Source organism: Notamacropus eugenii, chromosome 1, assembly GCF_028372415.1.
Source record: "Notamacropus eugenii isolate mMacEug1 chromosome 1, mMacEug1.pri_v2, whole genome shotgun sequence".
Lineage (NCBI taxonomy): Eukaryota > Metazoa > Chordata > Mammalia > Diprotodontia > Macropodidae > Notamacropus > Notamacropus eugenii.
This window is the reverse complement of record NC_092872.1, coordinates 418,600,663-418,627,391: the sequence shown is the minus strand read 5'-3', so window position 1 is coordinate 418,627,391 and position 26,729 is coordinate 418,600,663. Positions and strand designations below refer to the sequence as shown.

Here is a 26,729-nt window from a genome sequence, read left to right as displayed (position 1 = left end):
TTCACTCATATACTATATACTATCTCAGGTACCATTTTGCTTTATAAAAAATGGATGGAAAAGGGTATAATGAAATAATAAAGATGAAGGGAAAAGATTTTATTTTCTAAAAAATCCCTTATTTCTTACTTCTTATATAATAGCTATTGTATAACTGCCTATTTATAAGTAGCTTAAAAACAGCTATAAAGAAACATTTTATAATACTGACCTGACACCAGAAACGGAAATAGTGAACTTTTGCCTTGAAATCCCTAACATAGGCTATTTGAGGTCCATTGTCTCTGAGGACAGAAAGAAAAGGAATTGAGAACATATCACTCCTGTTAGTATACCTGTTTATTCTGACACAACTGAAACAAAAGTTATTTAGCAGCTACAAAAATAACTGAAGTATACAGCTTAGTGGCTAGCTACGTGAGGCGTGTTCAAATTGGACGTGTCAGGCTAAGAAAACCTATATGAAATTCAATTCCACCTCTAACCCATCCTTTTCCTTCTGTGACAGTTACAAAAAGCTTAGTTACATCCTAAAACATGAACACTTTTTGGAATGCAATAGGTAAGGAAAGTAATGAATAAGCTAAAGATCAAGAGACTGGAAAAGAGTAGAAATCAGAAAATTTGGATTCATCCGTTGCGTAGTAATATGATAGTGATTTCTATAGAGTAACAATACACGGTCCTTTGTTTGGCAGATGGTCGCCAGTAGGTAAAGACTTCAAGATACAGTTTTCAGTAAAAGGAGATAAAAATGCTAAATACTTAGTAGAAAGAGAAATGCTGGGATATAGTTTCTTTCCCTAGTAAATAAAACTCCCATTCCTGTGTGTCAAGAATTGTGAAACAAAAAGCAAATGAACAAAACTTTTTTATACTGCAAAGTGAAATTCAAAGAACTTAATTTCAAATTTTTAGAATGCTTACAGAGCAGATTTTCCAGTTCGGGGATCTATATATGTTGTTGTTCTCCTGTTATGATCCACAAAATATGGAACCCCATCCACTGTAAATCTCATTTCCCAGCCTTCTGGTAAAGGCTTCTCATTTAACTGACTGAAAAACATGAAAATACAAAACCAGTTAGACAATACTAACACTGTATGGTTGCCGAGTGCAGAAACTAGAAACAAGGACAAATGTGAGGGAAAACCTTCTAGAAAGCCGCCTCTAAGTGGTAGCATTTCTGTGACTGGCTTCATTTATGTTCTATGGAAAACTCCTCTGATAATACTGACAAACAAGTTCATCCAGTGAATGAGTACCTGAACTTTTACAAGTATAGTATTGTAATAAATATGGAATTACTTAACACTTTCTAGTGGTGTTTATTGTTTTGCCGTTAGGTACTAGAAAGAGTGTTTTACTACCGCTGTTACTGTCACAGGAGTGATTTTTCAGGGGCTAATACAATTTTCTCTATTGCACAGCACAGATTTTATTCCTAACTAGAATCTTACTATCTCAAACCTGGAAGAAAACTTCAGGTCATCCAATCCAATCCTACCTAAACAGGAAAATCCTCTTACACATCACTAATAAAAAGTCATGCAACTTCTCCTTGAAAATTTCAAGTGACAAGGAACTCATGACCACAGAAAGCAGCATAGTCCATTTTTGGACAGCTCTGATGATGACAAAATTCTTCCATTTACGAAGCTGAAATTTGCCTTTCTGTAACTTTTTCACAATTTATGTCCTCTGGGGTCAAACAAAATAAAATTTTACAAAAAATTCCTATTTTACACGACGCATTTCCTTCCTCCCTGCCCCTTGAAAATTTTCTAGTTGAACATCCCCAGTTTTTTTCATATATCAAGGCTTCTCTTTGAATAGGACTGGATTAAAGAGTAAGGATATTACGTCAATGCAAATTGATTACTCTTACTGAAAACATAACTCTAAGTATTAAAGCAAACAACAAGTACTTATTAAGCACCTACCATGTACAAAGCACTGTGTTAAATGCTGGGGATATAAAAAACAGTCCCTACTCTCAAGAAGCTCACAGTTTAACGAGGGGGAAATCAAGATGAAAACAATTGTGTACAAATAGGATACACATTGGATAAGTTGGAGATAATCAAAAGAGGAAACATGCTAGAGAAAACACATTAAAAGGGGAGCTTGAAAAGGTTTACTGTATATGGGAGGATTTTACTTGGAAAAATTAAGGAAAATTGCACCTGGATCAGGAATTCTTAAGTGTCTGAAATGTAATTTATATCTTTTGTAATATAAGGATTTTATTTAACACATTTAAAACCTTTATTTTGGGAAGGGGTCCATAGCTTTCACCATATTGTGAAAGGTTCAACGACACAAACAAGTTAAGAACCCCTGCCCTAGACTATAGAATTCTCTGAACAAAGGAGATATTTAAATATCTCAAGCAGGTTATCTGGTAAGAAGTGTCATCTGCCCTTCTCTTTATGCCACCTTTCTCTGACATCATCCTCTACTATCAACTCCTTTACTCCAATCTCTAATGATGAGGTGGATTCACCCCCTTGTCAAGACCAATGTGTCCCTTTCCATGTACCCTTGATCCCATCCCCTTCTGTATTCTCCAACAAATTGCCCCCACTCTCTCTTTAATTTTCAACCTCTGCCTATCTACTGAAACTTTCCTTACTGGACACACATAAGTTCAAGTCTTTGCTACCTTAAAAAAAAAACAACTCACTGAGCCTACCTTCCCTACTAGCTGTCATCATATATCTCTCTTGACTTTCAAATCTTCATTTATCATAGGATTCTTTTTGTATGACTGATTATTTGCTTATTTTTTACGGAAGGGGTTTTTTTATGGGGAGACAGATCTCTTGGTTTTTAATTGGGGGGGGGCAGGTTTAGGGGAGAGGAGATGGGGAGTTATTGATAGTTATCTCACTCCCGTAAAAAAGAGAGGCCAATGAACCTGTAAAAAAGAAAGATCAGATCTCCCTTTTGTGCTGAGTCTGGAAGCAAAGGGACTACCTGTGCACCTGATCCCACTCTGGTTGGCAAGAGAGCTTTGATGTGCTCCATTTTCAAATGAGGTCAGTTCACTTTCCTTAGATGACCTTGAGGTACTTAAAAAAGAACTGGCAGCATAAAAAAAGATGTACAAAAATCCACTGAAGAAAAGAACTCCTTAAACACTGAATTTGCCAATGGAAAAAATGTACAAAAGTTCAGTCAAGAAAATAATTCCTTAAAAGTTAGAACTGGGAAAGTGGAAGCTAACGATTCTACAAGACATCAAGAAACAATAAAACAAAATCAAAACAAAAAAAATAAAATGTGAACAATTCTCACTGAAAAAACAACCGAAAAGGAAAGTAGATCAAGAAGAGATAATTTTAAAATTACTGGACTACCTGGAAGGAGAAAATTTTCAAGGAGAAAATATTGCCAGCACCCAAACAGAAACAATTCAAATATCATGGAGCCACAGTCAGGATAACACATGACTTAGAAGTTTGTATATTAAAGGATCAGAAACCTTGGAATATGATATTCTAAAGGGCACAAGAACTAGGATTACAACCAAGAATCACCCAACAAAACTAAGTATAATCCTTCAGGAGGAAAAACAGACATTTAATGAAATAGAGGACTTTTAAGCATTTCTGATGAAAAGAAAATGTGATCTTCAATTATAAGACTGAAGAGAAGCACAAAAAGGTAAACAGGAAAGAGAAATCATTAGGAATTCAATAAGTAGGTTTAATTCCTATATGGAAATATGATATTTATAAATCCTAAGAGCTTTCTCATTAAGGTAGTTAAGAGTATGCATACAGACAGAGGGCATGGATTTGAAGTATCACCTCATACCTAATCAGATCCACTAATAAGACAGAAAAGGAAAACGACAAATGTTGAAGGGGATGTGGGAAAATTGAGACACTAATGCCGTTGGATGAGTTGTAAACTGATCCAACCATTCTGGACAGCAATTTGGAACTATGCTGAAAGGACTACCCTCTGACCAAACAATACCACTACTAGGTTTATATCCCCAAAGAAATAAAAACAAAAAGGGAAAGGACCTATATATACAAAAATATTTATGGCAGCTCTTTTTATGGTGGCACAGAATTGAAAATTGAAGGGATAATCATCAATTGGGAAATGGCTAAAAAAGATGTTGTATATGATTGTGATGGAATACTATTGTGCTGTAAGACATGATAAGCAGGATGTCCTCAGAAAAATCTAATAAGACCTACATGAACGAATGCAAAGTGAAATGAGCAGAACCTGGAGAACATTGTACAGAGAAACAGCAATATTATATGATTATCAATGGTGAATGACTTAACCAATCTCAGCAATACAATGATCCAAGACACTTCCAAAGGACTCATAATGGAAAATATCCATTTCCAGAGAAAGAACTGATAAGAGTCTGAATGCAGATTAAAGTATACTTTTTTTAACCTTATTTTTCTTGTGTTCCCCCCCCATTTTTGGTCTGTGTTTTCTTTCACAACATGAGTATTATTTAATAATATATTTGTATATTATATAAATATTTCCATGTGATAATATGGAAATATGTTTTGCATCACTGAATAACATTACCTATATAAAACTGCTTGCATTCTCAATTAGAGGGGGGAACAGGGAGGGAGGGAATTTAAGAACTCAAAATTTTAAAAAAACAAAAGTCAAAAATTGTTTTTATATGTAACCGGGGAAAAAATATTAAATATATTTTTAAAAAAGAAAAGTTTCCTTCTTCAAGGTTCTTATAAAAATTACTTCCAAAGTGTCTTATGTTGGAAATATGTCAATTTGAACATTTCTCTCTAAAGCAAAATAGTGACTAAATTCAGAATAAAGCTAAAGTAATAAAAACTATTTCTGGCACGCTTATGCCTACAATAGAATATATAATATGCTTTTCCTCATTTGACAACATGTACCCCATCTTACCTTTCCTTTAAAATTCTGTTGACGGTACCACCATTTCCCTAGTTACTCATGCTTGAAATCTCAGAATTTTTTACTTTTCTCTCTCTTAAACTCTATCCCACAACCATATTCTATCAGTTGCCAAGTTATGTTGATTCTACTTCCACACACCTCTCACTCTCAATCCTCACAGTCACCACCCCAAAGTCTCAGGTCTTCATCACCCCTCACTTGTACTATTAATAGCTACTTAACCGTTCTTTCCAACTCCAAACATTCCCTTTTCTAAGCCATCACTGACATAGCTGAACTTAACATTCTAGCTACCAACTACATATATTCACACAGGCAATCAGTCTCCGCAGATTAAAATATATTCCTTTCCGCCTTTCCTTCTTTCAAAGCTCTCAACTCAAGTGTTACTTACTCTATGTAGCTTTCCCTATTAAATGTTCTCTTCCTCCTCAAATATTCTCAGAGAACTCTGGATCTCTCCTTTGGACATAGCACTATATTATGTTTATCTGTGTAAAAGGAGTATTTCCTCTCCCCACTAGGATTTAAGCTCTAGGAAGGCAGGGACTATTCTGTTTTTGTCTTTGTACCCTCAGGGCCTAGGACAGTGTTTTGCACATAATAGAGACTTTAACATCTGTTCAACTGAATTGCATTATGCAATAAAGTTGTAATCTTTCTGTATGTAGGAAAGAGAATTCAGATTTGAAGCATATCTCAATAATGAATAATCAAATCTTAATTTAAAAAAATGAAATCTACAAATATAATTTGAATGTTTACATTGACTGCAGCTTAAGTTTTACTTTTTCTCCCACCTGCCACAGAAAATGTACCCAATGAAATGTTACCAGTACAAATAAATCAATCTAAAATGTTTCAGTGAATTTTGTCTATATGCCAATACTTCTTACAAAAAAAATCTGGCCACAAAGCATGCTTGCTTGAAATATTTTGCTGTACTTCATATTGTCTGCTTCTTAAAAAGACTGGGTATTGGGCCTCCCTACCTTGCCCAGGCCAGAATCAGGGACCAATCTCATTCTGGGTGGCCAGGGAGCTCTGAGCTCTTTTTCCAATCTGGGCCAGCTTATTTCTCCTTAGACAACAAAGTACATGGTCCTGCCCCCATACCCACCCTTCCCCCCTATCACCTTGCCACTATTTGGGGATCACCATACATGATGAAGGATTGAATGCAGACATATGTTCTGCTTAGCCCATTACATCAGTCTTCCTGGCAGCTGAAATACCAGGCATGGGCCAACAGACCTGACCACAGGTCAGTTAATGTAGAAACTTTGTCATGAACTTCTGTTCAAGTTGAACAATTTAGAAAACAATAGTCTAAGGCTTAAAGGGACCACCTAGTTGTGATTTATATATAAGCAGTTAAGTGGCACCATAGATAGAGCCCTGAATCTGTAGTCAAGACCACCTGAATTGAAATTTGACCACAGAAACACTAGCTGTGTGAATCTGGGAAAGTCACTTAACTTGATGGGGATGCTAACTAATATGACACCTAAGCCCATGAGCTGTTCTGAGGATCCCGTAAGGTAATTTTTGTAAAGCACTTAGCACAGTGTTTATCTAGCAAATAGACACTCAATGAACGCTTATTTCTTCCTCACCCCCCTTACAGTATATACCTTAGTAGAGCTTTGAAATTCTTATAGGGAAAGAATTTGAAACTTTATCCACCTGATAAATAAATAAATAAATAAAAGATGAATCAGTAATTGAAAGTTCTTACCCCTGACTTCTGGGATCTTCCCACTGTGTAATACGTGTGTTGTGATTGACAAAATACACTCTGCCATTGTTGTCTGTTCTCTTCTCTAAAATAAAACAAAATAGAAAATATTTTAGAATAGCCTTATATTTTTCCCTAAAATGATACACAGAAAATGTTATAATGATTTAGTACACTGTATTCCTTTCTCAATTTTTTGAATCATAAAGGTAAATTTAATATACTTTGTTTCAAATGCTTATAAATATATACTACTTCCAAAACTGAGACTAGTTTATCATTAAAATATACTTTTCTGAATGTAAATATGAGAAGGTAGAATGACTTACCTAGAAATAAGTGTCCTCAGATTCTTACAGCACATTGCCATAATATAATATAATATGATATAATGTAATATAGATTGACAAATCAAAGAGATTATGCATTTAATTGTTTGGCAATTGTAAATTGATTACATGGGGGAAATCGAGCTACACACACACACACACACACACACACACACACACACACACACACACACACACACCAATATATCTATTTATCTACATCTATTTAATTTACTACGTTCAAAACAAATTATCAATAGTACTGAAATGTAAACCGGGAAAAGATAAAGCCAAAGAAGGAACTATGGACCAACATCACTAAAATAGTTATCAATATCTTTGACCCAAGTAGTGAACATTACAGGTAGCATTTGAACCCATATTCTGTGACTCCAGAGACAATGCTCTTTATACGAGTAGTACCACAATGCCTTTCAAGATTAATTCAACATTAGCAAAACTATATATATAGACTGTTTAGAGTACTAAGTAGCAGGGATGGAATATGAACCTGGAGCTTCTATGGCACTATTTATGCAGGATGCTTTTAAACAAATGAACCTTTAACAAAATTAAGCACAGTAATTTGTGTTAAAAGCAAAGGAGTAAAAGAAACCTTCCTTTTTGAATCCAAGTATGTAGCTAAAATCAAGAACTGTCTTTATTTGTAAGAGAGAAATAATAGATGCCTTTTGCAACAACATGAGAAACACAGCAGAAATGCCTACTATAATGTTATAAATCATTTTATTAATCTAATAAAATTGACAGTAGCAACAGATATCTATCCTAGGGGCACAGATAGAAAGCTGGCATCATTGTTCTAATTAGTGCTAGAAATACTAGCAACAACACAAGAAGAAGAAATTGAAGAAGAGGCAAAATTACTTCCTATCTGAAGACGACAGAATCATTTAAGAAATTCCATAGAATCGATGAAAACTTCTGATAGAGACCATTAACAATACCATTAAAATGGAATACCAAAAAAATCTATTAAATTCATTAGCTTTTCTGTATATTACTAATAAAATCCAGGAAGAATAGATTTTAAGAAAAATTCCAACAGAGACTGGAAATAAATTAAGTATCTGAGAATGAACTTAACCAAAACAAAGGGAAGACACATAAAAATACCTATAAACAATGAAAAAATGCGCACATTAATATACAAATAATAGGATAGATAAAGAAATTAAGATTAATAAGGTTGCATTAGTAATTATTACTTATCAGTGAATAATTTAGAATACACACATATCTTTGTAGGAATAACTACTCACTGTATTAAGCTAAATAATGTAATGCCTCTTCTAAAGATTAAGATGCCTCTTCCTTATTCCTTCCTTCTGAAGTTTTATATAATTTTTTGTCTCTTCATTTCTTTTTAAAACAAGCTTTTATTAATCTTTTTTTAAACATCATTACAGTGATTGCTCACTCCTTTCCCTCCACTGAGGACCATAAAAATATGTGCACTGTACAATACTTGTGGAACTTGGGCCTCTGCAAAGGTGTGGAGTTGAAGTGTCTTCTCACATCTTTCAAGCCATGCTTGTTCATTATAATTTTGCAACTCTCCCTTTTAATTTATGTTTGGTTGTTTTTCAAGTTGCAATGTTCTATTCATTGTGTCTTGTTTTCAAGACTGATTACTCTGTAGCAATTCATGCAGATCTTTTCATGTTCTTCATTTTTCTGGTATTCATGTAGTCTCTGAGGACAAGTTAACTGTCCTTTAAGTTATTAACTGTAGTTGTTATATGGAGCTACAAACTGCATCTATGTTGGATTTCTGGGTACTTCTACATCTATTAAAATTCTTTCTTAAAAAAATATATTGTTTTGTTTTGTTTTCAGCATTCACTTACACAAGATTTTGAGTTCCAAATTTTCTCCCCATCTCTCCCCTCCACCCCAAGACAGAGTACATTCTGATTACCCTTTCCCCCAATATGCCTCCCTTCTATCACATTCCACCCTTCTGTCATCCCCTTCCCATCTATTTGTTTGTAGAGCAAGACAGATTTCTATACCCTATTGCCTATATGTCTTTCCCAGCTGTATGTAAAAATAATTTTTAACCTTCGTTTTTAAAACTTTGAGTTTCAACTTCTCTCCCTTTTTCCCTCCCTACCCACCTTCATTAAGAAGGCAAGCAATTTGATATAGATTATACATATTTAGTCATACAAAACACTTCCATAAGCCATGTTGTAAAAGACTAACTATATTTCCCTCTATCCTATCCTGCCATCCATTTATTCTATTCTCTCTTTTGACCTTGTCCCTCCTTTCAAAAGTGTTTACTTCTAATTGCTCCCTCCTCCCATTTGTCTTCCCTTCTGTCATTCCCCCACCCCTCCTTTCCTGTAGTGTAAGATAGATTTTCATACTAAATTGAGTGTGCATGTTATTCCCTTCTTAAGCCAAATCTGATGAGATTACTATAAGGTTCACTCTTTCCCTCTCACCTCCCCATTCTTCCCCTCCATTGAAAAAGCTTTTTCTTGCTTCTTTTATGTGAAAGATAATTTACCCCATTCTATTTCTCTGTTCTTCCTTCTCCCAACATATTCCTCTCTCATCTGTTAATTTTATTTTTTTAGATTATCATCCCTTCATTTCAACTCACCCTGTGCCATTTGTGTGTGTGTGTATGTATATACACAATGCCTCCAACTACCCTAATACTGAGAAAATTCTCAAAATTTACAAATATTATCTTTCCATGCAGGAATGTAAACAGTTCAACTTTAGTAAATCCCTTTCTCTTTCCTGTTTACCTTTTCATGTTTCTCTTGATTCTTGTTTGAAAGTCAGATTTTCTATGCAGCTTTGGTCTTTTCATCAAGAATGCTTAAAAGTCCTCTATTTCATTGAATGACCATTTATTCCCTTGAAGTATTATACTCAGTTTTGCTGGGTAGGTGATTCTTGGTTTTAATCCTAACTCGTTTGACCTCTGGAACATCATATTCTAAGCCCTGTGACCCCTTAGTGTAGAAGCTGCTAGATTTTGTGTTATCCTGATTGTGTTTCCACAATACTTGTATTGTTTCTTTCTGGCTGTTTGCAGTATTTTTTCCTTGACCTGGGAGCTCTGGAATTTGGCTACAATGTTCCTAGGAATTTTTCTTTTGGAATTTCTTTCAGGAGGTGATCAGTGGATTCTTTCAATATCTATTTTACCCTCTGATTCTAGAATATCAGGGCAGTTTTCCTGGATAATTTCTTGAAAGATGAAATCTAGGCTCATTTTATGATCATGGCTTTCAGGTAGTGCCATGATTTTTAGATTGTCTCTATTTTCCAAATCAGTTATTTTTCAATGAGATATTTCACATTTTCTGTTACTTTCTCATTATCTCGGTTTTGTTTTAGAATTTCCTTATTTTTCATAAAGTCATTAGCTTCCATCTGCTCCATTCTAATTTTGAAGGAATTCTTTTCTTCAGTAAGCTTTTGGACCTCCTTTTCCATTTGGCCCATTCTGCTTTATAAGGCACTCTTCTCTTCATTGACTTTTTGGGTATCTTTTGTCATTTGGGTTAGTCTATTTTTAAGGTGTTATTTTTTTCAGCATTTTTTGGGTCCCTTTAGTAAGCAGTTGACTCGTTTTTCATGATTTTCTTGCATCACTCTCATTTCTCTTCCCAATTTTTCTTCTACTTTTCTTGCCTGATTTTCAAAATCCTTTTTCAGGTCTTCCATTGCCTGAAACCAATTCATATTTTTCTTGGAAGCTGTGGAAGTAGGAGTTTCAACTTCGTTGTCTCCTTCTGGTTATATGTTTCAATCTTCCTTGTCACCAAAGTAAGATTCTATAGTCTGATTTCTTTCCCCATGTTTGCTTATTTCCCCAGCCAATTACTTGGCTTATTTCCTGTTACTGTGTTAGGTAAAATAAATTTCTATACCCAAATGAGTGTGTATTTATATTTTTTTGCCCCCATTTTTGAACCAATGACAGTTAGTTTCAAGCACTGACTGCCACTGCACCCTCATTTCCCCTTCTACTGTAAAAGTTCTTCTTTGCATACCTCTACTATGTGAGATATATTTTCCATTTTAACTCTCCATTCTTCCTTCTCCCAATGTATCCATCTTTCTCACCCCTTTATTTTTTTTGAGATCATCTCAACTCATAATCAACTCAAACCCACACTTCTATCTATGTAGACTGCTTCTAACTGCCCTAATAATAATAAAGTTTTAGGTGTTACATGTATTGTCTTCCCATACAGGAATCTGAACAGTTAATTTTATTGATTTGCTTATGATTACTTTTCTATGCTTACCTTTTTATGCTTCTCTCTAGTCTTGTCTTTAACTGTCAGATTTCCTATTTACTTCTGGTTTTTTCATCAGGAATACTTGAACGTTCTCTATTTCATTAAATATCCCCCTGAAGTATTCCCCTGAAATACTCAGTTTTGCTGGGTGAGTGATTCTTGTTTGTAATCCTAGCTCCTGTCTTCTGGAATAACATATTCTAAACTTTCTGTTCTTTTAACACAAAGCTGCTAAATTTTGTGTGATCCTGACTGTGGCTCCACAATACTTTAGGTATTTTTTTTTTTCTGGATGCTTGAAATATTTTTTCCTTGACCTGGGAGCTCTGGAATTTGATTATATATTCTGGAAGTTTCCATTTTGGGCTCTTTTTCAGGAGGTGGATTATTTCAATGTCTATTTTACCCTCTACATCTAAGATATCAGAGCAGTTTTCCTTTATGATTTCTTGAAATATGATGTCTAAGCTCTTTTCTTGATCAAGGCTTTTAGGTAGTCAAATAATTCTTAAATTATCTCTCCTTGATTTGTTTTTTCAGGTCAGTTTTTCTGATGAGACATTTCACATTTTCTTTTGACTCTTTTATTGTTTCTTGATGTCCCATGGAATCATTAGCTTCCACCTGCTCAATTTCAATTTTTAAGAATTATTTTTGCTGTGAGCTTTTTTAAATCTTTTCCATTTGGTCAATCTTGATTTTTGATGAGTCCTTTTCTTCAATGATTTTTTTTTTTTGCTTTTTAACCATTTTGACCATTTTTTTAACCATTAGACTAATTCTGCTTTTTTTTCATTTTTTAAATCAATCTGACAATTTTCTCTTCATAATTTTCCTGTATCATTTTCATTTCTCTTCCCAATTTTCCCTCTACCATTCTTATCTCTTTAACTTTTTTTCAGGAATTCTTGCTGGACTTGGTTCCAATTAGCATTTCTTTTTCATGCCTTTTGTTTTTCAACCTTTTTCAAGATTGTAGCTATTTTTACATTATTGTCATCTTCTGAGTTTAGATCTTGGTCTTTCCCGCCACCACAGTAACTTTTTATAATCAAGTTTGTTGTTGCTTACTCTTTTTTTGGCCTACTTCTTGACTTTAAACTTTATGTTGGGGGGCGGAGCCAAGATGGCGGAGTGAAAGCAACGACTCACCTAAGCTCCTGGAAAAACTCCTCTGGATATATCTGGGGGGAGAGTCTGACCAGACTTTGGAGGTGTAGAATCCAGTGGGAGACGGACTTTGACAGATTCGGAGCCCAGGCTGGACTGGAAGGTCCACGGGAAGGATCTGTTCGGCGGGGGTAAGACCCCGGCGCACAGCGCAGCACGGTCGGCGCGGCAGGGCGGAGGGGACCCGAGGGGCCCGAGAGTGGCGGGCGAGACCAGCGGAGCAGGAGATAAGCCAGGCCGAGCCAACAATATCAGCGCAACAGCCTTTGAAATCTTCAGCCTAAAGACGGGACTTCAGTGGGTCACTACTTGAACATCCAGAAGCTGGGATGCCGGAGTGATCAGTAAGTGCTCTCCCCTCCCCCCCGATGACCGTGAGGGAACCATAAAATTCTTCCCCAGATTGATCCTGGATCAGTGGGAGCAGCAGAAGGGGGCAGGTGGTCTCATAACACCAGAGGCTGGAGAGGTGGCAAAGGGGGATTCTTCCTACCGTGGTGGAGGCTATCTGGAGGGACAGACGACCCAGGGCAGAGAAAAATTCGCACTGAGACCCAAGCAAGCCTCAGCCCGGGAGACGAGCCCCAGGAGGGGCGGGAACACGCATTAGCCTCTAGGCGTGCCCCAGTCCTCCAGGGGAAAGGGAAGACAATAGGGAAGCTGGGATCACCATCCCCGGACCTTGCCTTTGCCTCAGGCCAGCTGAGGAGATATCCTGAGACCAGACCACACCTCCCACACACCTATCAAGCTAACTCCAGGGTTGATCTGGGAAACAACAACAACAACAACAACAAAAAAAAAAAAAAAAGCCTGCTTTTAGCCTAGACAAACATCAACTCAACTTAAAAGATCTGTATCTTCTGACTGAAAGAACCAAAAGCTACAACACTCAGCCAACATCATGAATCGGAAAAAGCAGACGAAAAGTGAAAAAACCATAGAATCTTTCTATGGGGATAAGGACCAAAACACAAACACCAAAGAGGTCAGAGCTGAGACTGTACTTCCATCTGAAACCTCAGATGGGACTATGAATTTCTCGCAAGCACAACTAGATTACCTGGAACGTCTGAAGAAGGATATAAAAGAAAAACTGGCCAATGATTTTAAAACCATAAAAAAAGAATTCACTGATGAGAACATCAATCTGAAAAAGAAAATTGAAGAAATGGAAAAGGAAGTTCAAAAATTAACTGGAGAGAATAATTCCCTAAAAGGAAGAGTTAATCAAACGGAAAAGGAAACTCAAAACCTAATAGGGAAAATTGATCAGATGGAAAAGGAAACCCAAAACCTAACTGGGAAAATTGGTCGAATGGAAAAAGAAGTACAAAAATTAAATGGAGAAAATAGCTCCTTAAAGGGAAAAATTGGCCAGATGGAAAAGGAGATGCGAAAGCTAACTGAAGAAAACAATACGATCAAGATTAGAATTGGGCAAGTAGAAACTAATGACTCAATGAGGCAACAAGAATCAGTCAAACAAAATCTAAAGAACGAAAAGATAGAAGAAAATCTAAAATATTTAATTGGAAAAACAACTGACCTGGAAAATAGATCCAGGAGAGAAAATCTAAGAATTATTGGCCTGCCAGAAACCCATGATGAAGAAAAGAGTCTGGACAATATCTTCCAGGAAATCATCAAGGAAAACTGCCCAGAAGTACTAGACTCAGAGGGCAAAATAGTCATCGAAAGAATCCACCGTTCCCCACCGGAAAGGGATCCCAAACTCAAAACCCCAAGAAATATAGTTGCCAAATTCCAGAGCTATCAAGTGAAGGAGAAAATACTACAAGCAGCCAGAAAGAAACAATTTAAATATCAAGGTCACACAGTCAGGATCACACAGGACCTTGCAGCTTCTACATTAAAAGATCGAAAGAATTGGAACCCAATATTCCGTAAGGCAAAGGAGTTGGGACTCCAACCGAGGATCAACTACCCAGCAAAGTTCAGCATAACATTTCAGGCAAGGAGAAAGTCATTCAACGAAATAAGGGATTTCCAGAGCTTCCTGACCAAAACACCAGAACTCAATAGACAATTTGATCTTCAAATGCAGGTCTCCAGAGAATCATAAAAAGGTAAACAGAGGGGAAAAAACAAAAACAAAAACTTGCAACTCAATTAGGGCAATCTGTTTACCTCCCTATAAGGGAAGATGATACCTGTTAATCTTGAGAACTGTGCAGCTATTATGATAAAAGGGATATATGTAGAGGGAACGGGCATAAAGTAAATGATGTCATGGCAAAAATATGATTTAAGTATGAGAAGGGAATGTAATAGGAGGTGTGGAAAGGGGGAAGCAGAAAATGGCAAATTATATCACAGGAAGAAGTACAAAACTATAGTAGAGGGAAGGAGGGGAGGGAGATGAGCATTGTTTGAGAGGTACTCTCATCTGATTTGTTCAAAGGAGGGAACAATAACCTTAAGCAGATAATCCTAACTAGCTCTATAGGTAGTAGGAGGGGAAGGGGGAAGAAAGGGGAGGGTGGCTAAAAGGGAGGAAAGAAGCAATAAGAGTAAAGGGGACTAAAAGGGAGGGGGGCTAAAAGGAGGAGGGGAAGGCTGCAGGAGGAGGGGGAGAAAAGTGAATACTATTGAGGAGGGGAAGGGAGACGGGAGAGTTAAAAGCACAAATGGTGGGAAAGAGGGTGGAGGGAAATACACAGATTGTAATCATAACTGTGAATGTGAATGGGATGAACTCTCCCATAAAACGGAGACGGATAGCAGAATGGATTAAAAGCCATAATCCAACAATATGCTGCTTACAAGAAACACATTTGAAACGGGGGGATACACATAGGATAAAGGTCAAAGGATGGAGCAGAATATATTGTGCTTCAGCTCATGTAAGAAAGGCAGGAGTAGCAATCCTAATCTCAGACAAAGCAAAAGCAGAAATAGATCTAATCAAAAGGGATAAGGATGGAAACTATATCCTACTAAAAGGCACCATAGACAATGAAGCAATATCATTACTAAACATGTATGCTCCAAGTGGTATAGCATCCAGATTCTTAGAGGAGAGGTTGGGGGAGTTGAAGGAAGAAATTGATAGCAAAACTATACTAGTGGGGGACCTCAACCTCCCCCTCTCTGAACTAGATAAATCCAACCTTAAAATAAACAAGAAAGAGGTTAAGGAGGTAAATAAAACTCTGGATAAGGTAGATATGATAGATCTTTGGAGAAAATTAAATGGGAATAGAAAGGAATATACCTTTTTCTCAGCGGTACATGGAACATTTACAAAAATTGACCATGTACTAGGACATAAAAATCTCACAATTCAGTGCAGAAAGGTAGAGATAATCAATGCATCCTTTTCAGATCATAATGCATTAAAAATTACATGTAATAAAAGGCCATGGAAAGAGAAACCAAAAATCAATTGGAAACTAAATAATCTAATTCTAAAGAAGGATTGGGTTAAAGAAGAAATCATAGAAACAATCAACAACTTCATTCAAGAGAATGACAATAGTGAGACAACGTACCAAAACTTATGGGACACTGCAAAAGCAGTTATTAGGGGAAGTTTTATATCTCTGAATGCTTACATAAATAAAATAGAGAAAGAGGAGATCAATGACTTAGGCTTCCAGTTGAAAAAGCTAGAAAAAGAACAAATTGAAAATCCCCAAGTAAATACCAAATTAGAAATACTGAAAACCAAAGGAGAGATTAATAAAATTGAAATAAAGAAAACTATTGAATTAATAAATAAAACCAATAGTTGGTTTTATGAAAAAACTAATAAAATTGATAAACCTTTGGTTAATCTGATCAAAAAAAAGAAAGAAGAAAACCAAATTACTAACATTAAAAATGAAAGGGGTGAACTCACCTCCAATGAGGAGGAAATTAAAACAATAATTAGAAACTACTTTGCCCAACTTTATGCCCACAAATTCGACAATCTAAACGAGATGGATGAATATTTTAAAAAATACAAATTGCCCAGATTAACAGAAGAGGAAGTTGAATACTTAAACAACCCCATCTCAGAAAAAGAAATTGAACAAGCCATCAATGAACTCCCTAGGAAAAAATCTCCAGGGCCAGATGGATTCACAAGTGAATTCTATCAAACATTTAAAGAACAGTTAATTCCAATACTACATACACTATTCTTGAAAATTGGGGAAGAAGGAGTCCTCCCAAATTCTTTCTATGATACAAATATGGTTTTGATACCCAAACCAGGAAGAGACAAAACAGAGAAAGAAAATTATAGACCAATTTCCCTAATGAATATAGATGCAAAAATTTTAAATAAGATTTTAGCAAAACGAATACAGCATCTTATCACGAGATTAATACATTATGATCAGGTAGGATTCATACCAGGACTACAGGGCTGGTTCAATATTAGGAAAACTATTAGCATTATCGATCACATCAACAACAAAGCTAACAAAAACCACATGATTATCTCAATAGATGCAGAAAAAGCTTTTGACAAAATACAACATCCATTCCTACTAAACTTTATGTTAAAGTTGGCCTCTACTCAACTTGGGGTGACAGTTTGTGACATTGTCCCAAGACTTCAACTTTTTGTGCTGTTGTTTTCAGAGCTAGTTCTAAAGAGTATGCAAGTTTTCAGTGTTTCTAAAGTGGTGTGATAAAGGGAGAGGTGTAGTCACTAGTCTCCTGATCTGTGCTCTAAGTGTTTACCCAAAAAGGACCCCTGCTCCTTTGCAGCTTGCAAAGATGCTTCTCGGCTGTGGAACTATGTCCAGGCTGCTGTTCGCCTGCAGTCACAAATGTTAGGAGGCTCCTCTGTGCCTTGGAAATGTGATCAGGTCCCTGCTTCCTTATGACTTTTAGATGACAAGTTCCCCTGTCTACCTTGGAACTATGACCCAGAACTGCATATGGGCAATGGCTACATGAGTGTCAACAAAGGGTCACCCCCTATAATCTTTTTTTGTTTAGTTGTTCTTTACCACCTCTGGGTTGATAACTCCCAATTCTGCTTCTACTGCTGTCACAGCCATTCCCAAGGCCTACTGCTGCAATCATGTCTTCTCTAGGTTGGCCCCCACTCCTGTATCATGGACCTCTCTCATCAACCTTGGAAGTTGTCTTAAGCTGGAAAAATATCTCACCCTGACTCTTTGTTCGCTCTGCCACTACAGAACTCTATTTGAGGTGTTATTTTACAACTGTTTGGAGATAAATGCTAAGAGAGTTTGGCTGGGCTGCACCTCTAATCCACCATCTTGGCTCCACTCACCATTTGAACTTTAACAATGTTTTTCTTAAATTTTTTTTTTAAAATAGAGGTTTGGACTTCAACTTCAACTCATTAGTATACTATATTGTCTTTTGAGGATGATCTTGCCTTCTAATCACTCCTTAATCCCTTCTATCTCTTCTACCAATATTCTCCCTTTCCCTCATTCCTTTTGCTATTAATTTTTGAAAAGTGGTTCTGTTAAACGTTTCTGTTTGAAAGAGAAATCATTTTATTACACAAACTGCATTTCAGTTCAAAAGAAAATACATTTTATTACTAACCATACTGTTTCGTAAGCAAGTTAGTTAGTATTTAAAAATAAAAGTATCTTTGTAACTTGGCTAAAAATGCCTCAAGCTCACGAGTATTTCAAAGATAATAGAAAAAAATCAAAATATTTCAAGACCAATTAACCAGAGGTAGTATGGTAAAACAGAAAGAGTGCTGGACTTGAAGTAGACAGAAGCTTGGGTTTGAATTTCAAATAAGATATCGCACAACCAAGAGTAAATCATTTTACTTTAAGGCTCTGTTTCATCAACTGTAAAACTGATATGATTCTAGTACCCCAGAATTTGTTGTGAAGAGTAATTAAGATTATGTACGTCAAGTGCTTTGCAAACCTTAAAGTGTAATGTTATTTTAAACATTATAAAACTTATATTTTTCAAGGGTGGAGTCAAGATGGCAGAATACAAGGAATCAATGCAGATCAACACTCAATTCACAACTCCTCCAAACAGATCTATAAAATGCACCAGAATAAATGCCAGTGGAGAAGTCCAGAAAAAGAAAAAGTCTTTTGTCTATCCCAGTTTACCATGGATAAACAGAGAGGTCTGAAGACAACCAGGACAGGAACATCTAGCATGCACAGCACTCCAGGACCCTTAGAGAGGCTGTGCACCAACATAAAAGGAGGTCCCAGTCCCACACTGGGGAAGCCCCTATTAACTGGGACACTGGTATGAGAACAGGTAAAAGGGAAAAAATATTGTAACCATACAGAAAGGAAGAATTCAAGTACCAAGGAATAATAGCCAAGATTACACCTGATTTAGCAGCCACCATTAATAAAGGAATACACAACTTGGAATACAATAATTCATTCTTGACTGTAAAGTCAAGAATAACTCGTCCAAACAACTGATTATAATCTTACAGGGAGAAAAATGGACCTTTAATGAAGAAGAGGACTTTCAAGCAGTTTTGATGAAAAGACTAGAGTTACAGAGAAAACTGAAGCTCAAACATGAGTGAAGGAAAATATAAAAAGTAAACCTGAATGAACAAGGATAAACTGCTTACATTATGACACAGAGAGATGATACATATATTCCTTCTGAACACTATGATAATAGAGGGTCACAGAGAAGTTCAATTAGACAAAGCCTGGGAGTAGTTTTGTTGTATGTTTAAAATAATACGAAAAGAGAAAAGAGGAGGAATGTACTGGGTAGGTGGAAAGGTAAATGAAAGTTGGATGAAACTGTCTTACATAATGGAGGTATACAAGTAGACATCTATAAAGGAGGAGGGGTGGGGGACTGGCTGAAATTTGAACCTCATTTTCAAATGAGCTGATCAAAGAAAGGAAGAAACAGAAACACACACAGAATTTTTTAGTCAACAGGAAAATCAAAGGAAAAGGGGAGAAGGGCTAAGGGACAGAGAATCAGAGTAAGAACAGATTAAGAGAAGGATTAATCCTAAGAAAAACAAACTATGCATGTACAAAAATATTTACAGCTCTTTTTGAAGTAGTAAACAATGGGAATCTGAGTGATTACCTGTGTGGGAACGGATGAACAAGCTATGGTATATAAATGTAACAAAACACTAAAGTGCTAAATTCTTCTCAGCATAATGACAAACCAGGATTCCAGGGTATGAATAAGGAAATATGCTACCTATATCCTGACAGAACTCAGAAAGCAGAGTGAAATAATACTGGGGATAGGGGGAGGACGCAGGGTGGGGGATATATTGACAATATGGAAATTTGTTTTGAATGAATACGCATGTTTTGAATGAGGAAAATTTACATTCTCTATAAATCATTTATTTTCAAATTAGAATTTATAAAATATAGCCAAGAGATCACTTTTAACTTCTTGAATCAAAACAAAAAACTTACTTAGATGCTTCTGCTAAAGTAAGACCTATTCTGATGCCTTGTAAAAATCCTGTATTCTCAAATAACAAACCAGTGGAGTAGAGGCTTTGATAGATTCTATACTATTTGTGTTGAAAGCCTTTGTTCATGGAATTTTTGATGATAGTTCAAGGGGGTCATGATAAAAATCTTTTAATGGTTTCTTAAGCAGTAAATAATTGCTCAATTATGTTATAAACATAGTTTTCCTCTATGATGAGTATGTGCATGTTTAAAGCACTATGGGTCTCTTTTTGCAGCAATTCAAAACTGTCATGATCATGTGCATATGATTTTGGTGTTCTTGCAACACTTACATCAAACTCTGACCACATGCGTTTACCTGTCATCACACTGTTTCCAAACTGCCATGAAGGTTCAACATTCAACATTCAACATTGTCAATTATTGGTCAGACCCATACATATACCCTCATTTGAATTCTGCACACTATGCCAGAGTATTCCCTACTGGTAATTGTATCTCATCATCTATATAATCATATGAGCATCTGAGTTCTTGTAGCACAAATGTTAAACTGCTTGAAAACCATGACTGTCGCACATGTTACAAACCATCTTGAAGGTACCACAAACTATTCATCTCAAATGTTCTCCATTCTCATTGGAGTACTGAGGTTATCTTCCGATTTAAATTTAACTACTACTCGTGTTTGTTAAAATTCTATCTGACCATAATCTGTCATATCAACTAGTTGGTAAAATTGGTCTGTCAATTCAGTTGTTTCTATGAGAGTGCAGCTTGTGTATGAATAGTAGAAGAAAGTAAAATTACTCCTGAAGAAAGCATTTTCTTGCAAAGGTTAGTGTATGTATATAAACATTGTTAAAAACAAAGCAATATGTGCAAATGAAGTTTAAGTACACTTATCTCTTAATACATATCACTTGTTATTAGACAGTAAAACAGTAAATATTTTAAATCATTATTCATTTTTATCTATTGGTTAGGTGGCTAAAAATTAAAAAATGAAATTCCAACTCTCAGAAAGAGCTGATAAATTCTCCCATTTCCAACACATATCTCTATAAGCAAACATTTTCACTTTATTCATACTTTAAAAGAAAATACAGAAATAAGCTCAATGCCAAACAAGACTTAAAACTGTTTTTGACTGATGCTGAGCCAAATATTGCAAATGTTTGTTTAAAAAAAAAAAAAAAGTCCAACAAGTCAAGGGGATGTCCATCAATTGGGGAATGGCTGAATAAATTATGGTATATGAATGTAATGGAATACTATTGTGCCATAAGAAATGATGAACAAGAAGACTTCAGAGAGGCCTGGAAGGACTTGCATGATCTGATGCCGAGTGAAAGGAGAAGAACCAGGAGAACTTTGTGCACAGCAACGACCACAGTGTGCGAGAGTTTTTTCTGGTAGACTTGGAATTTCGTAATAATGCAAGAACTTATTAAAAAAAAAAAATCCCAATGGTGGTTTTCTAAGGCAAAATGCCTTCCACACTCAGAGAAAGAAATATGGAAGTCATTCGCAGAATGTAGCAGATCATGTTTTTGTGTATCATGTTTTGATTTGTTATATGATTTCTTCCATTTATTTTAGTTCCACTACATAGCATGATTATAGTGAAAATGTACTCAATAGGAAAGTATATGTAGAACCTATTCAGAACTGTATGCAGTCATGGGGAGGGAGGAGGGTAGTGGGGAGTAGGTGTGAGGGGGATAAAATCTTAATTTTATGGCAGTAATTGTAAAACATTAAAAAATAATAATAATAAAACAAAATTAAAAAGAAAGTCCAACATAGTATTTAAATTCATATTTGATTAGTATATTATATTAAATATCTTCCAAATTTAAAAACTTACTTCATTAAAAATGTTATTTCTATTCAACTAAATTCATAAAAAAAAGAAATTTAATATGAGATATTGTAGCTAACAGAAGCATAGGAAATCTTGTTGGGATTATTTCTTTGAATTCTTACATAACACCTCAAATAAAGTATTCATAATTATTTTGTAATTAGAGTTTTCATTATTATCAGTAGAATAAAATATTTTCTAATTATAGTTATATGAATTTTAATTTGGAGGTGGGGGGCCAAAGTTATCATTGTAGTTACCGTAAGCACTTAATGAATAAATCTAAAGACTATTATGAGTAGTATATAGCAAATTACTTTGGTGATTCACAACACATATTTTGTTAAAAGCAGTTAGAGAAACATAGTAGTACATGGGATTAGTCTACGTGTTGTTTATTATCTAAGAACCAACCTAGCTAAGCTCACAGAAGTTTATCATCAAAACAGTGAATATCAGTTAACAATTGTTTTGGCCACAGTAAATCATGAAATCAATCACAATGTAGTTGTCTCTGACTTTGGAATTTAGGGTCTAAATTCTACATCGATAGTCAGCATTTACCCTTGGAAATCCTTTAAGTCAACCATAAAGTACAATACAGATCTTTAAATATTTATTGCTGAGAGGGGCTTAAAATCAAGTCAGCAAGCATTTATTAATAAGCCCTGTGTGCCAGGTACTGTGTTCAGGATACAAAGAAAGCTCCCCTCCAACAGTTCCTGTTCCCAAAAAACTCACATTCTAATAGGGAATACAAATGCAGACAACTTTACACAAATAAGATACAGGATAAACTGAAGATAATCTCAGAGGAAAGGCACTAAGATTAAGATGGACTAGGAATGGCTTCTTATAGAAGTTTGGACTTTACTTCATACTTAAAGAAAGTCAAGGAAACCAGAAGGAGGAGAAGAGGAGGAAGAGTTTCAGAAATGAGGGGAAGTCAATGAAAATGCACACTCCCTGATATGAAAGGTAAGAGAGATTAAGGGAATCAAAGATTACACCTAAATTTAGAGCCTAGGTGACTGGAAGGATGGTGGTTCCCTTGACAGTCTCTTTAAAATAGGAGTTCTTAATCCAAGGAGTTTGTAGATAGATTTCAAGAGGGATCACAAACCTGGGTGGGGGAAAAAAAATCACATCTTTCTTTTCAATATACATGGTTTCATTTGAAATTCTTTTTTAATTTACTATATACATTTTATTTAATATAGATTCTAATAATGCAAATTTATTTAATGTAAATTCCTTAGGTTTCAACAGATTGCTAAAGGAGTCCATGATAAAAAAAAAAGGTTAAAAATTTCAGCTTAAAAAAAAATAGTCTCTATTAGAAAGATGTATCTGAGATGGCTGCTATGGAAACAAGTGAATATAAATTTTACTCTTCACAACAACCAGGAGAAAGGCAGGAACCAAGCCTTGTATTCAAAAAGAATCAAACAAAAATGGATAAAAATTTAGCTGGTAGGAAAAAGGATAATTAGGGAAATAAGTGTTATTACATTTCAGAGGAATCACACTACTACGTAACCTGCTTTATCGTAAGGCAAAAAACATAAGTGAGTCCAAGGGAATACAGCAGAAGCCTTCTAGTTGACCACAAATGCTAGGAAGGCCAAGTTAGACTGTCCCTCTCATTTGCTCGACTAACCAGAAAGAATAAAAGACCTGTGGATGAAGAAAAGGAAATTCAGCAATTAAACTCAGTATGGTGTTCATTGTAGAACACCAACAGAGGAAACAGTCAATTCACACCTCAAGTTCACCAATATACTAGTATGCCTCTACTGAGTGGAATAGTAGGTAGAATCCCCTAACTACTTAATAATTTCCTCCCACTTTTTTTAGTCTAGCATACAGTTGAATTGCACAAATGTATATTTAATAAGATTATACTGAACTGTCCTATGATGCAATGCCTAATGCTAAGATACAAAGGGCAGAAAGTTCTAACAGGCATTGCTAGAAGTACCACAGCAGTGTATAGCTCTTTAGAGGCATTCAAATCATTAACACTCACAAAATATCAGAGGTACAATGGGCTTAAGTGATTTTCTAACAAATCTAATATCAGATAACACCTGAGGAAAGAGAGACATCAAAAACTGGAGTGACTTGGGAGAAGTTGCCAGTCACATAGTTCACACAGCAATAATGAGGTATGCAGGCAGGAAACAAGCATATATTAAACACTTACTATGTGCCAGGCACTATGCTAAAGCACTGAGAATATAAATACAAGCAAAAAAAAAAAAAAAGACAATTCCTGCCCTCAAGGAACATACATTCTAACAGGGGAAGAAAATATCTAAAAAAGCTAAAAAGGGAGTAGAAGGGATTAGGGACAGGGTTAAGGCATGAAGGTGAAATGTAGCGAGTCTGGAAAAGAATGAATTTTATTTGGCTTGGGCCTGTCCCCAAAAGAGAGGCCTCAGAAGGAATCCATCAGTGGGAAAAAGGTACCAGAATGGCAGAGAGACATTCCAGGGTAAGAAGTCAGATGAGTCATGGTGGTAATGCTTGAAGAGTCAGAAAAAGGACTACAGAGAGGCAAAGTAGAAATTATTACCTCCATTCTCCTTCCTCTTAATTCAGGGATCCTTCTATTATTCCATGCTATTTCAGTATTGGAACTATTTTATCTAGATCCTGTGCCGTAAGCAAAAATCACACTTTTTTTGGGTGAAAATGGCATTATATAATACTGCATACTTCTGCTCCCCACACCAACTTCATGGCTACAGACAGGAGTGAAGATGATGAAGATAACTGACATGCTACTACTTTCCCCCATTCTCAGAAGCAACTCAGCATGGAGCAGAAGCAGAATTAAAGGCTCTTAGAAATGAATTCCACAGTGAAGGAAGGATTCTGGTACAGATGGTGCTGCCCACTAGTGTTTATCTGGGCTCTGCTTTCTCTGGGTCTCCAGGGAAGGGGACCATGCTGAACTTCTCAGGACTGGTTCTAGGACCAGAAAAGAAGACATACTATACAGAGCTGAAGCAATCACAAGCTAAAAAGTCCAGGTGCTACAAAATAGTTTATTTTAACTGAAATTTCACAAATCAATTTGGAGAAATTCTAACTGACCATTCCTAATTATTAAAAAATCCACCAAATTTATATTTCCAAACACAGTTCTTAATAAGAAGAAAGATAAAACAAATGAGGCTCAAATGAGATAACGTAGGACGAGGCCTCTGCAAACCTTAAAGCACTACATGGATTTCAGTTGTTACTATTATTACATCACTCATCTCTAAAACCTCCTTCCTAAAATTTTAAAGTTAATACTCCAAAGAGTTAGCCCTGAATGCCTCTTTTACCTCCCAGAATACAGATAAAGGTATCTCTGTGCTGAATTGCAATTAGATTTGATCTACATGTATATTAACACATATAAGGAGGAAATTTCTAAACTGACATCACAAGACAGTTTTCAAATAAAAGAAAAAAAGAATAAGATTAAAGCATTTTGCTGCAAATATGGAGTTGATTTCTTACTGTCAGCATGAATGCTGAAAATTACTGAAAAATTAAACTGAATTGCAGATGAAAATATTTTCCAATTTGATGAATAAAACTGTGAAACAGGACAGCTCGCCATTCTAGAAATAACTTCCAGCAAATGTGAAGATGAGAAAATATCTTAGTACCAGCCCAACAAGACAGTTGCAAAGTTCAATTAAAGAATTTTTGGGTCTAAGGCAAGAAGTATCAAATTCATCCCAGTGGCTTGAACAAGATAAAAATGTAGTTGAGAAATGTATAACAAAATAAACACAATATAATACAACATAATGTTAACTTGTGGTTTTCTAAGTCAGTACGCATAGAGAGATCCCTTTATATTTGATTCTGATACCACTGGTAAAGCTTTGGCAAGCTAATTAACATCTAAGGCTACCTCACAAGAGAATGAATGGTTCAGAAGACAAAGGGTGAACACAGTCACATTAAAATGTTAAGATGCAAAATGCTTAAGGCCGTCAGACAAGGTCAAAAATGAGATTGTTTGGGCTTAACTATGTGAGCTTGTTAATAATGGAGGATTCTATTTGGGGTAAGTATTGAGAAATGACAGAGATGGAGGAAAAAGCAGCAACAGAACATTTTCTAAAGGAGTCATGATGCTTGTATAGGCATTGTTAGTTGGAATCCTATGTTGGTACTAAGAGTTTGACTGCCCTAAGATCTAGATCACCAGAAAAAAGGAATGAAATGCATGCATCACAGATTCACATGACAGCTTTTTGTCAGAGAAAAAGAATGATCATGTTCTTATTTACGAAATACTTCAATTATAAGAACAGGCAACCTAAAAATAAACAACCTGGAAAAAGACAAGAGGGTAGAATGCTGATGCTGTTGACACCTGAACAGTCTGAAATTGGGGTTGGGTCAGCATGTCAAGAGAAGAAAGCAGGGAAGGAAAGCAAAAAGACACTGATGACCAAGAGCAAGGGGAGGAAAGTTGTCAAAGCCAAGCAAGTGGTGCAAGAGGAAGCAGTGCAGCTGAGCTCCCCACCACAACTCTTCCAGAGAGATCTAGAAAATGTACCACATCAAAAACTGATGAAATAGAAGTTTAGAGTGAGTCCTTTGCAGGACCTAGATTGGCCAGCTGATGGTGGAAACTGGGAAAGGCAGAGGCCGCTGGAGTGCTGAACCACCAGAGAAGACTTAATACCAGTCATGTGAAGGCCCTGAACCCTGACCTATACTGGGGAGCTGTGAAAGGGACAGGTACACTATTGAGGTTCAGATCATAGACTGAGGAGAGGTCATGGCATGGAGTGGTATTCCCAAATTAGGAGGTCTTGGCTGGTATATGGAGAAAGAAGACAGTTCAGAAGTAGTAGACAAAGTGGTGGTGGGGCTCAGACCCCAGGAGCAGAGAAGGATCTTAGTTTCAGCATTTAGCCCAGTCTGCAGAGGAATAACCAAGGGAGAAATACCACCAGTCACTTCCTAAAA

General features: G+C 36.0%; 1 protein-coding gene across 6 annotated transcripts in view; it reads right to left on the bottom strand.

Annotated features, from left to right (window-relative positions):
* The window catches only part of ITCH (itchy E3 ubiquitin protein ligase), a 171,835-nt gene that overhangs the window by 23,003 nt on the left and 122,103 nt on the right, over positions 1-26,729 (bottom strand). For all 6 annotated transcript variants that reach the window (XM_072631306.1, XM_072631305.1, XM_072631304.1 and 3 more), the window contains 3 exons: positions 6,677-6,761; positions 928-1,056; positions 212-284 (listed from right to left, as the gene is read on the bottom strand). In XM_072631306.1, coding sequence (XP_072487407.1) covers positions 212-284; positions 928-1,056; positions 6,677-6,761 — 287 coding nt within the window. The remainder of the gene's footprint in view (positions 1-211; positions 285-927; positions 1,057-6,676; positions 6,762-26,729) is intronic.